This window comes from Equus caballus, chromosome 1 (genome assembly GCF_041296265.1).
Source record: "Equus caballus isolate H_3958 breed thoroughbred chromosome 1, TB-T2T, whole genome shotgun sequence".
NCBI lineage: Eukaryota > Metazoa > Chordata > Mammalia > Perissodactyla > Equidae > Equus > Equus caballus.
Genome location: NC_091684.1, coordinates 116,462,880 through 116,481,642, shown reverse-complemented (window position 1 = coordinate 116,481,642; position 18,763 = coordinate 116,462,880). Strand labels below are relative to the sequence as shown.

Genomic DNA, 18,763 nt, shown 5'->3' with positions numbered 1-18,763 from the left:
CCAGTGGCACTCACCTCTGCAGGCCTCTTGGACGACCTCAAGCCACATTCTCAAAGTACGAACTCTTCACCCAGAAGCCACTTTTGTGGCAGCTCTGGCTGCACCCTCAGGCCACACTCTCCCCATCCAGCAATGCACTTCTACAGACCAGCTTCACCCAGTCTCAGGCAACTGTTTCACCACCCTGTGGCCACTTCGGCAGTAGCTCTGCCACATTCACAGGCAATTGCCTCCCTACTAGCCGGGCTGCTCCTGCAGACCAGCTCCACAACCAACACCCTCCTGTAGCAGTGAGCTGATAACACACACCAACTGCAGCCTAAACCATCTAGCAAGTTTCCTCACCACCAGCAGGCTATATGTTATTGTCACAGCCACACTTTCTCTAAAAGAGGTCTAAATCTCAGCCCAGGGGTTGGGGCTTTTTTAAGTCTTTAAGCCTATATCTGATAAAGGGTTAATATCTAAAATATATAAGGAACTCATACAGCTCAACAGTAAAAAGACAAACCATTCAATTAAAATATGGGCAGAGGATCTGAACAGACATTTTTTCAAAGAAGATATACAGAAGGCCAAAGGTACATGAAAAGGTGCTCAACATCACTAAGCATCAGGGAAATGCAAATCAAAAGCACGAGATACCACCTCACACCTGTTGGAGTGGCTATTATCAAGAAGACAAGAAATAACAAGTGTTCACAAGAATGTGGAGAAAGGGGAACCCCTGTGCACTGTTGGTGGGAATGTAAGCTGCTAGAGCCACTATGGAAAACAGTATAGAGGTTCCTCAAAAAATAAGACTAGAAGTACTATATGATCCAGCAATACCAATTCTGGGTATCTATCCAAAGAAAACAAAAACACTTACTCAACAAGATATATGCACCCCCATATTCATTGCAGCATTATGTACAATAGCCAAGATATGGAAACAACCTAAACATCCATCAATGGATGAATGGATAAAGAAAATACAGTATATAGACACAATGAAATATTATTCAGCCACAAAAAAGGGAAACTTGCCATTTGCAATATGGATGGATCTTGAGGGCATTATGCTAAGTGAAATCAGTGAGACAAAGACAGATAAATACCATATGATCTCACTTATAGGTGGAATCTGAAAAGAAAAAAACGAAAGAAAACAAAACACAAAATGAGTTCACAGATACAAAGAACAGACTGGTGGTTGCCAGACGCAGGGGCTGGGGGTGTGGGTGAAATGGGTGAAGGGAGTCAAAAGATACAAATTTCCAGTTACAAAATAAATAAGTCCTGGGAATGTAATGTACAGGATGGTAACTGTAGTTAATAATACCGTATGACATGTTTGAAAGTTGCTAAGAGAGTAAATCTTAAAAGTTGTCATCACAAGGAAAAAGAAATTTGTAAGTATGTAAGGTGATGGATGTTAAGTAGACTTACTGTAGTGATCACTTTGCCAAATACACAAATATCAAATCATGTGGTACACCTGAAACAAATGTTATGTTTTCAATTATACCTCAATTAAAAGAAAAAAGAATACATATACACACACAGACAAAACGCCCCTAAAACACTGCAGAGTAAACAAAAACAAGCCGATTCTGGAGGAGAGCCAACAGTTAGAAGAAGGAATGGCACTGAGAGAGTTTGAGTTTTTGTTTTTTTAAAACAGCATTTAGTCTAAGGCAGTGTACAGACAGTTACCACAAAAAGTGGCTAAAATTCTGATAGGAAACTGCAGTCTTGCTATCCTAAAGAATAGGAGGGCAGAGTTCAGGACAGACATGGCTAGTGACAAGTAAAGTGAGAAGACCAGAAAAAAAGAGCCAGGGAGGGGGAATGCCAAATTCTACATATAAACTTTGCCTAAATCAACAGCTGACTCCAGAACCATGCATATGTGGGAGAAACTACAGCTAAAGACAAAAGAACTGGACTGATATTTCAGCTGCCTTCCAGGAGACAGTTTACTGTTTGAGTCAGAAGAGGTAAACTGCTTGCTAAAATAAAAACATCAACACTCTTTAAAGGAATATAACAGATTCCAGTCTCCAAGACATAACACCCTCAATTGTCAGAACATAATCTAAAATCACTAAACATATGAAAATCCAGGAAAATGTGACCCATTATCAACAACAACAAACAAAGGATAGCAGCCCTAAGATAATCTAGATGTTGGGATTAGCAGACAAGAATTTTTTTATATAGTTATTATAACTACGTTTAGAGAGAGAGAGACAAAGAAGGAAAGAAGGAAAGAAAGTTCTAGAACTGAAAAATTTACTGGATAAAGCTGAATCACAGAACGAATATGGCAAAAGAAAAAGTCAATGAACTTGAAGACAGACAAATATAAATCATCCAATCTAACGGGCAGAGAGAAAAAAGAATAAAGGAAACACGAATAGCACCTCACAGGTATGTAGGACAATATCAAGAGGTCTAACATATCTGTAAATGGAGTCAAAAAATGGGAGAGGGAATGGTGCATAAAATATATTTGAAGAAATAATGGTTGAAAATGTACCAAAATTGATAAAAGACATAAATTCACAGATTCAAGTAGCTCAACAAACTCTAAGATAAATACAAAGAAAATCATACCAAGGCACATCATAAATTGTTGAAAACCAAAGACAAAATCTTGAAAGAAGCCAGAAAAAAATTATATATTACATACATGTGGAAAAGGATTAAAGTCCCAATGACTTCTTATGAGAATCCGGGGAGACCAGAAGATAGTCAAAAATACTTTAAAAGGGCTCAAATAAAAACTGTCCAGTCAGAATTCAACAGCCATTGTATCTATAAATCAGTTTGGACTATTATGTTGCAATCTTCTTCATCTTCACGATTGTTTCAGCTTTTTGCCTGAGAGCCCCAAGGATTTTTTCTTTAAAGTCTGAAAAAACCTTTGAAAAAATTCCACACCCATTACTAATAAAAATTCTTGAGAAATTAGGAATTAATAGCATAGTAGGTAGCCTCTATGATGGTCCCAATTGAACTCCACCACCTGGCTTTCAGGGCCTTGTGTAACAGCCTCCTCTCAAGCACGGGCTGGACCTAGTGGCTCACTTCTAATGAAAAGAATATAGCAAAAGTGTTTGGGATGTCACTTCCACATCTAGATTAGAAAGAGACTAGGGGCTGGCTCTCTGGCCAGGTGGTGAAGTTCGTGCGCTCCGCTGCGGCGGCCCAGGGTTCGGATCCTGGGCATGGACATGGCACCGCTCGTCAGGCCATGTTGAGGCGGCGTCCCAGGTCCCACAACTAGAAGGATCTGCAACTAAGATGTACAACTATGTACGGGGGGTGGGGTTGGGAAATAAAGCAGAAAAGAAAAAAAATTGGCAACAGTTGTTAGCCCAGGTGCCAATCCTTAAAAACAAAAAAAAGGAAGATTGGCAACAGTTGTTAGCCTAGGTGCCAATCTTTAAAAAAAAAAAAAAAGAAAGAGACTATAGCTTCTGTCTTGCATACCCTCTCTTGCTCGTTTGCTTTCTCACTCTGTTGGAAGTCAGCTGCCACGTTGTGAGCTACACAATAGAGAGACCAAATGGCAAGGAGCTAGGAAAGTCCTCTGGCTAATAGCCAGCAAGGAACTAAGGCCTTCAGTACAACAACCTGCAAGGAATCGAATCCTGCCAACAATCACATGAGTAAAGATAGAAGAGAATCCTTTTTCAGTTGAGCCTTCAGGTAAGACAGCAACCCTGGGCAACAACTTTATTGCAGCCTGGAGAGCAACAGTGAAGCAAAGGCACCCCACTAAGCCAACTCCACATTCTAGAACTTCAGAAAATACGAGATAAGAAGTGTTTATTCTTTTCAGCACTTCTACATTTTAAGCCACTACATTTTGGGGTAGTTTGTTAAGCAGCAATAGATAATCAACACAGATGGATATTTACTTAACACAACAGAATACATACACCTTAATTATAAAGCCAGCATCTTTCTTAATGGAGCAACCCTAGAGGCATTCTCACCAAGGTCAGAGAGAAGACAAGGATGCCCACTATCTCAAGTACAATTTCACATTGTTCTAGTGGGACTAGCCAATGTAATTAGACTAGAGAAAATAATTGAAGTCATAAGATTTGGAAAAGAAGAAATGACACTATCTGTATTTTCAGATTTGAGAGTATACCTGGAAAACCCCGGAGAATTTGTGATAAAAGTAACTCAAACACTACAAGATTTTAGCAACTTGGCAGGATATTAACATGCAAAAATCAATAGTGCTCATATATACAAAAAAAAAAACAAAACAGAAGACAGAAAGAGAACTCAACAATCAATCACAACAAAAAGAATAAAATATCCAGGAATAAATTTAAGCAAGGAGGTGAAACATCTATACAATGAAAACTATAAGACATTATTGAAAGAAATCAATGATGACATAAAGAAATGGAAAGATATTCCATGCACATGGATTGGAAGAGTAAATATAGTTAAAATGTTCATACTATCTAAAGCAATCTACAGGTTCAACACAATGCCAATCAGAATCCCAATGACATTCTTCATGGAACAGAACAAAGAATCCTAAAATTCATATGGGGCAACAAAAGACCCCAAATAGCTAAAGAAATCCTGAGAAAAAAGAACAAAGCTCGAGGCATTACAATCCCTGACTTCAAAATATACTAAAGCTATAGTAATCAAAACAGCATGGTACTGGTACAAAAACAGGTCAACTGAACAGAATTGAAAGCCTAGAAATAAAACTACACATCTACAGACAGCTAAGTTTTGACAAAGGAGCTAAGAACATACACGGTTTAGGAAAGTCTCTTCCATAAATGGTGTTGGGAAAACTGGACAGCCACATGCAAAAGAATGAAAGTGGACCATCATCTTTTGCCATACACAAAAATTAACTCAAAATGGTTTAAAGACCTGACGTGAAACCATAAAACTCCCAAAGAAAATATAGGCAGTACACTCTGTGACATCACTCTCAGAAGGATCTTTGTGAATACCACGTATACGCGGGCAAGGGAAACAAAAGAAAAAATAAACAAATGGGACTTCATCAGACTAAAGAGGTCTGCAAGGCCATGAACACAACAAAAAGACAACCCACCAACTGGGAGAAAACATTTACCAATCATATGTCTGACGAGGGGTCAATCTCCAAAATATGTAACGAACTCAAACAACTCAACAACAACAAAATAAACAACCCAATCAAAAAATGGGCAGAGGATATGAACAGATGTTTTTCCAAAGAAGATATACGGATAGCCAACAGGCACATGAAAAGATGTTCAACATCACTAATCATCAGGGAAATGCAAATCAAAACTACACTAAGGTATCACCTTACACTGGTTAGAATGGCTATAATCACCAAGACACAGCCGGCCCGGTGGCACAGCAGTTAAGTTCACACATTCCACTTCTCGGCAGCCCGGGGTACGCCAGTTCGGATCCCGGGTGTGGACATGGCACCGCTTGGCAAAAGCCATGCTGTGGTAGGCATCCCACATATAAAGTAGAGGAAGATGGGCATGGATGTTAGTTCAGGGCCAGTCTTCTTCAGCAAAAAGAAGAGGATTGGCAGTAGTCAGCTCAGGACTAATCTTCCTCAAAAAAAAAAAAAATCACCAAGACAAAAAAATAACTAATGTTGGAGAGGATGTGGAGAAAAGGGAACTCTCATCCACTGCTGGTGGGAATGCAAACTGGTGCAGCCACTATGGAAAACAGTGTGAAATTTCCCAAGAAATTAAAAATAGAAATACCATACGACCCAGCTATCCCACTACTGGGTATTTATCCAAAGAACTTGAAATCAACAATTCAAAGAGACTTATGCACCACTATGTTCACTGCAGCATTATTCACAATAGCCAAGATGTGGAAGCTACCCAAGCACCAGTGACTGATGAATAAAGAAGATGTGGTATATATACACAATGGAATCCTACTCAGCCATAAAAAAAAGACAAAATCATCCCATTTGCAACAACATGGATAGAACTTGAGGGTATTAAGTGAATTAAGACAGAGAGAGAAAGACAAACACCATGTGATTTCACTCATCTGTAGAAGATAAACAAATACATGGACCAAAAGAACAGATTAGTGGTTACCAGAGGGGAAGGGGGTTGGGGGGTGGGCATAAGAGGTAAAGGGGCACTTATATATGGTGACTGACACATAATAATGTACAACTGAAATTTCACAACATTATAAACTATTATGACTTCAATAAATAAATAAATAACAAGTTAAAAGATACAACAGATAAAATTCATTTACAATAACAAAGAAAAAAAGATTTAATATTTAGGAGAAAACTTTAGAAATGGTCAAAACCTCTATAAAGAAAACTATAAAGCATTCTAAAGGACATGAGTAGATCCAAAACAACATTAAGGAATTCTTGTTCTTGGAAATACATACTGAAGTATTTAGGGGTAAAGAGCCATGACGTAGGTAACTTACTCTCAAAACCTTCAGAAAAAATAATACACATATTTATACACATTTATAAAGAGAAGGAAAGCAAAAACCTGACAACGCAAATAAGGTAGAATAAACTGAATCTAATCAAGAGGAACCAGCCAGACAAATCCAGACATCTATTTTAAAAAGACATTTTGTGGGGGGGGGGGAAATTGGGATAATTTAAATACAAACTGTATATTAGATAATATTATTGAATTAATATTACTTTTCCTAGGTGTGATCAGGATATAATTATATGCAAGAAAGTCCTTATTCTTAGGAGATACTTGCTGAAGTATTTAGGGGTAAATATCTTAATGTCTACAATCTGGGGTGGGGAGCGATGAGGGAGAGGGCAGGAGACAGGCTAGGACACGGAAGAAGAGAAAGCAAATGTGGCAAAATGCTAACAACTGGTTACATTTAGGTGAAAGGTACACAGGTGTTCACAGTACTAAGCTTTCAACTTTTCTGTTGGTTTAAAATCTTTCAAAATAAAAAGATGGCAAAAAAAGGAATCGTCAGAAACTCCCAGCTTCAGGATGGAGATGTAAAGTTAGCTTCACCTCCTGAAAACCACGCCAAATAACCAAGAGAATAGGAAACAGCAATGCAAACTCCCCCTTCACAAAATTAGGAGGCAGCAGAAAAGAAAGGGAACTACGAGATATCTAAACTTCGTAGCTTCCTAGCGATAAGTCAATAGACGCTTAAAGTTGATGCACTAAAAAACAAAGGTGCAAACATATTATTTATGATTATGGAGGGAATCATCAAAAGAACTAAAACAAATGAAGCATGGAGGACGCAGGGAAGGAAGTTTTTACTCTGTATTTTAAATCTTTTATACTGTCTGACTGTTTCTATCAAGTTTCACATGTAGTGCTAGTAAAAAATAATAGTAATAAATTTTCCCAATTACATGGACTATCCAGAAGGATTCTGTGACAAAGATGCTGCACCCAGAAAAAACGTATCTTTCGTCTTCACTACTTTGAGGTGAGATATTTTAAAATACAAATTTAAATGGTAAAATACTTCAAAGTACTATTGGGTTTATCAGAACCACAGGTCTACCTACAGGAACAGCATAATCATACCAAAAAATAATAAATTAATACATTAAAATTATATTTCCTATTATTTCAAATAACAAAATTATTTCATTCTTGTCTTTTTAAAAATTTAAATAAACAGACTCACAGTTCCACAAGGTTTGGAAGCTTCTGAGCAAGGTTTTCTGGCTGAAAATTAAAAACTCAGAATTAAATTTTATTTTTGAAAAATGTATAAACATTTCTAAATAGTTTAAACACAAAGTACTATCTTTTTGAAGGGTGTAAAAATTTTGAGAAAATAATGTGAAAATAAAAAATTAGCAAGTCAGGGTTTACGCTTACATACACCATACTACAATTTAAATTTATAAATTTGAACACTTAAAATCAGTGTCCCTTGGAGAAACCAGAAACCTCATATTCCACGGCCATGGGTCACACAAGAAATGAAAATGTTCTCAACAGACACAGACAGAATAATGCCATGTGACACCAGAGACAGAGATTGGAGCGATGCAGCTGCCAAGCCAAGGATACTACTGGCAACACCCAGAAGCCAGGAGAAGGAAAAACCTCTCCCTCAGAGCCCCGGGAAGGAGGCAACCCTGCCCACACCTCGATTCTGGACTTCCGGCCTCCAGAACTGAGAGAGTACATTTCTGCCATTTTAAGTCACCCAGCCTGTGTAATTGATTGCAGCAGCCCCAGGAAACTAACACCCCCCACGCCAAACTCCCAAACCACCGTGCTCCTCAGGAGAAAGTAAGGGAAATCCCCAGGGGCCAGAAACCAAGACCTAACTAAGCTCAGGACGAACAGAGTAAGCTGGAGCTCACGCAGTCCAAGCAAGTGCCACATCTGGCCGCAGGTCATAAGTTTGGAGTAGGAGGTTGGTGTGGCAGGGAGAGGAAACTGGCCATTGGGAGGAGAGGAAGAGAGATGGACCTAGGTCCCTTACACAGCCAGAGCCCTCGAAGGAGCGCCCCCTCTATGAAAAGAATCCTAGAAAAATTCCGCTCACAGATTGAAAGTGGGCTGTCTCTGCTGGATGCAGTGGGTAGGAGGAAACGCCTCTGTGAATAACTGAAAGCCAGCCTGCATCTCTCCTTCTCTCTCTCTCTCCCTCCCTCCCACACAAACACACAAACACACACACACACACACACACACACACACACACACACACACACACACACACGGAGTTCAAATTTACATGAACACAAAGATAGGAGTTGTTAAGACTGAAGGGGCACACTGAGTCAGGAATAATTTTTTTTTATTCCACATTCAAACATACTGTAAGTTAAGCTAGATATCAATAACAAAGAATCAAGAATGGCTTTTTAGAAGAAATTAGGTCTGACTTGAGTCCTGAAGACAAACACAAATTATTAGTGGTTGCCATGGAGCAGGGAAAAAGGAGAGTTCTGGCCAGCTTTCTAGGCACAGGAAGCAACATATGAAAAGGCAAGAGAGAGGTATGCTTGGGAAACTGCAAACACAATCTCTTCTGCTGTAACTCTATAACAATACTCCTGAAGAAATTCTACATTTTCAAAAATCCTGTTATAAAAACAACTGTGTTAATAAAAAAACAAAAGTACTGGGGACTAAAAAGTTTTAGATTTGTAACAAAGTAACTTTTCATGGAGAAACTTAGTAACAGTGATTATCTTGAGGAAAAGGAGTAAGGTTGCCATTCTCTATCTAATTTCACGTTATTTGAATTTTTAACAATGAGCATGTATATCTTTTAAAATTGAAAAAAATTAAAAAATGTGGTACGCAAGGCATAAACTGCTATATAATTGAGTATCAGTCATATTATATGCAACTTAGGTTCTAAATACTCAACAAGAGAAATGTCATTTAGTTTCATATAGCTGGGCCATAGGGTATGAAGGTGTATAAGATTTTGCAGAGAGTGGCAAGGAACAGACCAGTGAGGGCTTACATTTTATACTGAAGAACAATTTTCTTTAAATTCTGAACACAATGGAAATCCACTGGTTTATTTCAAACAAGGAAATGACATTATTAATTTCCTATTGGCATACTGATGTATTGAAACACTGAGCGACAGTATCCCAAGCTGCTTACATACACATATCCTTGCCCTTTTATGATAACCAAATAGCACTGAATATGAATACTGTTATGAAGTCACTGAAACATTTACTGAGTACTCGCTTTTGATAAAACCACTTGTATTTACTTTTCAAATGCTGAAAGATGATTCTTTTTTCCCGCATGTTTTGATATCAATATATTCAATGAAGCTCTTCATGACAAGTTTTTCCTCAGATGTTACTCTTGGATCTGTGCAAAACCCCAAAATGTTTGTCTTAGTGTGGTATCTCCCCTAGTAAGGAGAATATACATTTCCTAGACCCTCATCTAATTTTATCTGCTACAGCATCAATACCATATCCGGCCAACTCATAGGACCTGTGGTCATTCTTGCCAGATGTCTGCTTGGCTCTGCCAGACAGCATTCTAATCTCTCCATGACACAATAGTTAGCTCTTTTGAGCTATATACCTATACACACAATTAAGCACCAAATAATGTTTCTGCTGCCAACAGTGCGTCACTATGTCTTTATTAACAAGGAAGTACACTGTGTTTTTATTTAAAAATAAGTACACTGATCCTGAGAAAATTGCTGTTCATTAGAATACCGGGTAAAAAAACAAAACAAAACACTTAGATATCTGCCCCCAAAGACTGGCAAATAAGCAGCCTGTCGCATAAGCTATGGCCGACATCTACTGGTGGGTGTTCTATAAGATCATTCTCTGCCTTCCATTAGCACATTTTTAGCAGTGTAGCTAAATAATGCAAGGGAAACACTATACGTTTTAATTTTTCTACTTCCAAGTTCATGTAAAGTGAGTAAGAGATTGGACAACTAAGCATTAACATCAAAATTGTTGTTACTCTGTGGGTAACTAAGCTCTAATGCTGGATTGTAGATGCCACACAAACTAGTTTATCTTGATCCATAAAACTTACAGTTTACTAAGTTTTAAAATGTTTTTAAATTTTAAAATCCTGATAAGGTAATAACCTTAAAGCACCTCTCAAAACTGTCATTACTATTATTCCCTTCTCTTTTTTTTCAATTTTGACAAACAAAAGTTTTAATAGATAAATAACCTGTGCCCAAATTCCTTGAGTATATATGCTTCCTACTAACCTACTTGAAAACTATTTTCTAAATTAAGCCAAAATTCTCTTCATTAAATCTCACTTATCACTTAGCTAAACAATTTTTCTTTACAAATAATGTAAAAGTAAACTTCAGCAATCATAGTTAACATAAAATTTACCCCAAATTTTGGACTGATGCTTTACCATATCCTTTAAAAAAAAAACTTTCCTTATGTATGCTGATTACACACAACAGCAAAATCACCTAACGATGCATTTCTCTGGATGTACCCCCATCATTAAGCAACACATGACTGTACTTCAAACACTTTGCAAACATGTTCAGCGATGTTCTCTAGGCAGTGTATACCACCCACTTCCTTTTCCTTTCCTTCTGGGCACCTAGTAGGACTGCACTTCTCTCTTCAAGCTGAGCATGGCTAGGCGGCTTGTTTTGCTCCGCGAAATGAGGTCAAAATGGAGGCCTTAAAGAGCATGAGTACAAAAGGTCCACAGTGACCTTCAAATGGTGGAAGCTTTGTCAGCCTTCATCCCTGAGTGAGGACGCAGAAGCCCCGAGCAGTCTGACAGAAAAGCACAGTGTGAGCAAGAAATAACCGTGCTGTTATAAACCACTAGATTCAGCATTCAGCAAAACCTGCTTTATCCTGACCTCTAATACCACATTTCAAAGAAGCCATAAATTAAACACATCCTGGTTCTCACAGCAGTTATAAAAAGTAGAATGAAGTTAGACTTCTACCTCACACCATATTAAAAAAGTTAACTGAAAATGGATCAACAACTTAAATATTAAGAGCTAAAACCATAAAACTCATATTAGAAAACACAGGAATAAATCTTCATGATCATGAATTTGGCAATGGATTAACAGATACGACACTGAAAACATGAGCAACAATAGAAAAAATAGATAAATTGAATACCAAAATTAAAAACTTTTGTGCATCAAAGGACATTACAAGAAAGTGAAATGACAACATATAGAATGGGAAAAATCATCTATCTAAGAAGAGTCTAGCATCTAGAATATATAAAGAACTCTTACAACTCAATTAACAGAAAAACCCAACTGAAAAATACACAGAAGACTCAAATAGACCTTGTCTAAAGAAGATACACAAATGGCCAAACAAGCACATGAAAAGAAGCTCAACATCATTAGTATTAGGAAACGCAAATCAAAACCAATGAAGTACCACTTCCAAACTATCAGAATGGCTATAAGTTTTTAAAAAGGAAAAGAACAGAACAAGTATTTGCAAGGATGTGGAGAAATTGGCACATTTGTACATTGTTGGCTGTATGTTGTACACTGTAAAATAAAATGGTTCAGCCACTGTAGAAAGCAGTTTGGCAGTTCCTCAAAAAGTTAAACATAGAATTACCACAGGACCCCACAATTCTATCTCTATGTATTTACCCAAAATAATTAAAACAGGTACTCAAACATGTACATGTACACCCACGTTCATATTCACAATAGCCAGGAAAGGGAGAAACAGCCCAAATGTCCATCAAGGGATGAATGGATAAACTGTGGCATACACGCACAATGGCATCTTACTGAGCCATAAAAAGAAATGAAGGACTGCTACATGCTACAACTTGGATGGTCCTTAACAACATTTTGCTAAGCGAAAAGAAGCCAGACACAAAAGGTAACATATTATATGATCCCATTTATATGAAATATCCAAAATACACAAATTTATAGAGACAGAACACAGATTGGTGGGTGCCAGGGTTGGGGTGTGGAGGGGAATGGGGAGAAACTGCTTAATGGGTAAGGGGTTTTATCTTGAAGCGATGGAAATGCTTGTAACTGATAGAAGTGGTGGTTGCACATCACTGTGAACGCACTAAATGCTACCGAACTGTTCACTTTCAAAATGGCTAATTTGGGGCCAGCCCAGTGACACAGCAGTTAAATTTGCACACTCCACTTTAGCAGCTCAGGATTCACCAGTTTAGATCCCGGGAGTGGACCTACACAGTGCTTATCAAGCCACGCTGTGGCAGGCATCCCACATATAAAATAGAGGAAGACGGGCACAGATGTTAGCTCAGGGTCAGTCTTCCTCAGCAAAAAGAGGAGGATTGGCAGCAGATGTTAGCTCAGGGCTAATCTTCCTCAAAACAAACAAACAAAAAAACGGTTAATTTCACTTTACATGAATTTCACCTCAATACATTTAAATTTTTTTTTAATTTAAAAATAGTTAAAGAAGTTTTGGTACTGAAGGGAAAAAGCACTTCATTCACAAACCATGAAACACACTCAACAAGCTTTCTAGTTGGATCAACAACTGGAAGTCATTGCTTCTGAGCAAGTACATGGCATGAGTTAAATACTAAGTGTCTGTATGAGAATAACTAAGGTAGATTTCTTTTCCTACTAACAATATTAACCCATTCCTCCTCAGTATTTCTCTCCCTATTACTATACATTATGGAGCAGTATTTCTCAACAGAGGAATCAGAAACCCTAGCAGGCTAACGGGAACAGAGAGAGAACCAGCAGCACCTCTCCTCTTCCTCAGCAGCGTGGGGCCCTCCAGAGGCCCAGTTACCACTTGCTCCCCAATGTCCTTTACCATTTACCCATTTGTCTCTTGGATCACTTCCCACTAATTACGCATGTTCCTCTTTTTAAATTTCTCTCCAAATAAACTTTAAGCAGCCTAAAAAAGCACGAGTCTTGTCTTAAACACTTGTCATATTTCCTTGATGTTTCCTGGAGAGAGAAGCAGCAGATGCTCGACCCTTCAATCTACCAACATCAAATCTCTGACGGCCAAGTTCAGCTCTTCTGAAACGAGCGACACAGAATGGTATTAACTACGGTTCTCGTTCGAATTATTCCAGAAAACCTGACACACTTGGGGGAGGGGGGGATGTGAGGGAGGAGGGGAGGTGCCAGAGAAAGGGAGATGGGGCAATAAGAAATGTGTTTGAGAGCACAAACAGCTCACTAACCCCTCTTCTAAAAAAACATCACTCCTAGCAAGGGCTGTGCAATTGCTGATAGATCAAGTAACTCCAGAAGTTTATACACATTTTGCTGGCTACCACTGACATCCTGTTTCCCAGCAAAAATGTAAATGACTATGCTGTGTAAACAATGGCTAATCTATTCCTAAGAATATAAAAAGGATAATCCAAAACATATGTCAGTTCTTTAAAGGAAAAGGTAAATTTTTATTATTTGGATACACAAGCATAACATCTTTAGTTTTTTTGTTTGTTTTAATGGTTCTAAAAGAAAAGCAATGAAAAAATGCAGCAGATACCCAAATTTCTTGGAGTATCTCCACCAAAATAATCACAGGTATTTTATGTCCCAAGTTCATTAAAATAAAATCTTCCATTGGAAAAACATTCCCATTGGGAATTCACTGAATATAAGTATTACAAATATTAAAATAAAGCCACTCCGAAAGGGAAGGAAAGGGAGGAAAAATGAGAGAAAGAAAATTTTCAAAATGTGGACAAGTTCTTTCGTTTCTAAAGTGGTCTTTGAGGTGCCTAAAAAGAACCCTGAGACAATTTTTTTTACTGCTTTGCATTACGATTATGTAGCTTTAACATACAGTGGCAGTTTAACTTTAATGATAAAAATGAATTGACATAAGTCAATTATAACGTAGTATTCTTTTTTTTCCAATCAAACACATTACTGGCTCAACAGAACTTTCTGCAAGGAAGGAAATATTCTCTATCTGCACTGTCTAATAAGGTGGCTACTAGCCACATGTGGCCATTAAGCACTTAAAATGTAGTTATTGTGACTAATGAATTAAATTTTTTAATATTATTTGATTATAATTTAATTTAAACATTAACAGCCACATGTGGCTGTTAGCTAGCATATTAATGCAGAATTTATATCATTATACTATCAATTTTTCACTTAAAATTAACTCTTTCAGACGTAAAACAAAAAAGAACAATTACTTAACTGTATGAACAATAAACTTTTTAGATTATTTTTCTTAGAAATGATAAAGCATTTGTTTAGCATTTATAGAAGCTGAAACTGACATCTTAAAAAATGTAAATTAAAAAATTTTAAGTATCTGCAAAGACGCAAATATCTTATTGCCAAAAATGTAAAAATAACTTCAAGACTTTTTTTTTTAAAGACTGGCACCTGAGCTAACATCTGATGCCAATCTTTTTTTCTTTTTTCCTTCTTCTTCTCCCCAAAGCCCCCCAGTACACAGTTGTATATTCTAGTTATAGGTCCTCCTGGTTGTGCTATGTGAGACGCCGCCTTAGCACGGCCTGATGAGTGGTGCCATGTCTGTACCCAGGACTCAAACTGGCAAAACCCTGGGCCACCAAAGTGGAGCACACGAGCTTAACCACTCAGCCACAGGGCCAGCCCCAAGACATTTTTTACTTAGCAAAAACTCTTACCAAAAATATGCTCATAATTAAAAATACTGTATATCCAGTACACTTACAAAACTAAAACATATATCTGAATTGTGATAAAAATTTGATTACAAAGACTTTACGAAAGAAGAAAAACAAACATTAAAAATTACCGAAATGCCTCTTGAAGTATTAATCTTAAAAACACTTGTTTAAAAATGAAAGCTACAGGGGCTGGCCCCATGGCCGAGTGGTTAAATTCACGCTCCGCTGCAAGCGGCCCAGTGTTTCGCTGGTTCGAATCCTGGGCGCGGACAAGGCACTGCTCATCAAGCCACGCTGAGGCAGTGTCCCACATGCCACAACTAGAAGGACCCACAACGAAGAATATACAACTATGTACCAGGGGGCTTTGGGGAGAAAAAGGAAAAAATTAAAATCTTTTAAAAAATAAAATAAAAATAATAAAAATATTAAAAAAAAAATGAAAGCTACATGGGGCCACCAGTGGTGTAGTGGTTAAGTTTGTGCACTCCACTTTGGCGGCCTGGGGTTTGCCAGTTCTGATCCTGGGTGCAGACCTACACACTGTTCATCAAGCCATGCTGAGGTGGCATTCCACAAAGAAGAATTAGAAGGATGTACAACTAGGATATAAACTATGTACTGGGGCTTTGGGGAGAGAGAAAAAAAAGAGAGAGGAAGTTTGGCAACAGATGTTAGCTCAGGGCCTATCTTCCTCACCAAGAAAGAAAAGCATACCTTTAAAAAAAAAGAAGAAAAGAAAGCTACATAAGTATCATAAACAAGCATTGATGGTTAGGGAACCATTTGCCACTACCTACTTTCTATTTTTAAAAATCTATTTCATATGCATTTGGTAAGTATGATTTCATAAATGGAATATTCAAAGCAACAGAAAAATACACACACAAAAAGAATAATAAACGCTTATTCCCATAAAGCCAGATCAACCATTTAAAAATGTTTTTTAATTTCATTTTTTTTACTGCAGTAACATTGGTTTATAACTATATAGATTTCAGGTGTACATCATTCTATTTCAAATTCTGTGTAGATTACATCATAATCACCACCCAAAGACTAATTACAATCCATCACCACACACATGTGCCTAATTACCCCTTTCGCCCTCCTCCCTCTGCCCTTCCCCTCTGGTAACCACCAATCCAATCTCTGTTGTTATGTCTTTGTTTGTCATTATTTTTATCTTCCACTTAGGAGTGAGATCACATGGTATCTGACTTTCTCCCTCTGACTTATTTCACTCAGCATAATACCCTCAAGGTTCATCCATGTTGCCACAAATGGCTGGAGTTCATCATTTCTTATGGCTGAGTAGTATTCCATTGTGTACATACACCACATCTTCTATTCACTCATCCCTTCATGGGCATCGAGGTTGCTTCCAAGTCTTGGCTATTGTGAATAATGCTGCGATGAACATAGGGGTGCATGTATCTTTATGTATTGAGGTTTTCAAGTTCTTTGGAAAATACCAGCAGTGGGATAGCTGGATCATATGGTAGATCTATTCTTAATTTTCTGAGGAATCTCCATACTATTTTCCATAGTGACTGTACCAGTTTGCACTCCCACCAGCAGTGTACGAGGGTTCTCTTCTCTCCACATCCTCTCCAACACTTACTGTTTCCTGTCTTGTTAATTATAGCCATCATGATGGGAATGAGGTATATCTCATTGTAGTTTTGATTTGCATTTCCCTGATAGTGAATGATGCTGAACATCTTTTCATGTGCCTGTTGCCCATCCATATATCTTCTTTGGAGAAATCTCTGTACAGATCTTTTGCCCATTTTTTAATTGAGTTGTTAGTTTCTTTGTTGTTGAGATGTTCTTTGTGTATTTTGGATATTAACCCTTTATCAAATATATGGATTGCAAATATCTTCCCCCAATTATTAGGTTGTCTTTTCATTTTGTTGATGGTTTCCTTTGCTGTGCAGAAGGTTTTTAGTTTGATATAGTCCCATTTGTTTATTTTCTCTATTGTTTCCCTTGCCCGGTCAGACATGGTATTTGAAAGAATGCAGTAAGACGGATATGGAAGACCATGCTGCCTATGTTTTCTTCTAGAAGTTTAACGGTTTCAGATCTTACATTCAAGCCTTTAATCCATTTTGAGTTGATTTTTGTGCATGGTGCAAGATAAAATCATTTAAAATTATATCCAGCCATCCAGCCTGAATAATTCTATAAGCTTATGACATAACTGCTTATTTTAGGGGGGAGGGGAGCATGTTCCAAGCCCAGTGTATGATATTACAAGTGCCTTACTTACAGAATATGAATATTTGTTGACTGATCTGATGTGGCTAACATTTGGAAACTGGCATCTCACTTTTGGTGTGCAGGTACCTCATTTTAGCATAGTGAATGCTGGAAAATGAATTTCAAATTGTGGAAACATATACATAGCAATGGCTTTTGAGCCTTCTGATTGCAAACAGAACCCTTCAGTTGCACAAGGATATGGTCTGGGATAAGAGAAAGACTCCTCTCTCTGCCACCTCTTTTTAAACTTTCCTCCTAACTCTGCAGGCAGAAACTATGAATCATATAGAGTAGGTTAAATCAGGTTTCCTATATTTTCTTTAAGAAAGTATAGTATGATACATGTTTTAAAAATATTTCTATCAAGAAAAGTTAGACTTTTAGTCAACATAAAACTCAGAGTTAGGGCCGGCTCCGTGGCAAAGTGGTTAAGTTCGTGCACTCCGCTGCGGTGGCCCAGGGTTCAGATCCTGGGCGCGGACATGGCACCACTTGTCAGGCCACGTTGAGGCGGCGTCCTACATGCCACAACTAGAAGGACCTGCAACTAAGAGATACAACTATGTCCGGGGGAGACGGGGGGTGCGGTTTGGGGAGAAAAAGCAGGAGAAAAAAAAAAGATTGACAACAGTTGTTAGCTCAGGTGCCAGTCTTTAAAAAAAAAAAAAACTCAGAGGTAACCAAGAAAATTCACTTAACATCAAACACCTCATTGCTCCACAGTAGACAAATGTGGTTAAATCTTAACTATATGGTGCTAGACTAGAAGTAGGTCATCAATAAACACCCACAGAATTAAAATGAAAGCAAGAGTGACTGAACTACAAATTAGGAGACCTGGTTTTTGCTCTAACTGACCATAAAAGTGACCTTAGGTCAATCCGTTATCTTCTAAGCTTACTTTCCTCAAGAAGAAAAATTGCCTAAATTATCTATAAAGCTCCTTCTAGCTTTGAAATTCTATGATTCAATAAACAGAAGTAAATGATAGGTCAGATGTTCACTCTCCAAACTATTTCCAAATAGTTAACTATTTGACAGGGAGCCGCTGTCAATCAATCAGGAACAATGAGGGGGAAAACTACTAAATCTGAAAATTCAATAGGAAAAGCATCTCAGATTTATAACAAAGCATACTTTTCAGGCACATATGCATTTCGTAATGAATATTTTGCAAGACTACACCACATTTTACACATAAGCACTAAAACACAGAGCATCAGACTGCTTTACTATTTGACATAATCACCCATTCCCATACATTCAATTTAAGAAATAACTAAGAAGCTTTCATGCAGAGCTAGCTCGAGAAAGAGCAATCACGGTGATTATGGAAGCCCTGCACCCTAACAGCAGTTTAAGCTGCAAGGGTC

At 37.8% G+C, this 18,763-nt stretch overlaps 1 protein-coding gene across 13 annotated transcripts in view; it reads right to left on the bottom strand.

Moving 5' to 3' along the window:
* LRRC28 (leucine rich repeat containing 28) overlaps positions 1 to 18,763 on the bottom strand; it is a 157,035-nt gene that overhangs the window by 124,798 nt on the left and 13,474 nt on the right. For all 13 annotated transcript variants that reach the window (XM_023651263.2, XM_023651278.2, XM_070267898.1 and 10 more), the window contains one exon: positions 7,666 to 7,706. In XM_023651263.2, coding sequence (XP_023507031.2) covers positions 7,666 to 7,706 — 41 coding nt within the window. The remainder of the gene's footprint in view (positions 1 to 7,665; positions 7,707 to 18,763) is intronic.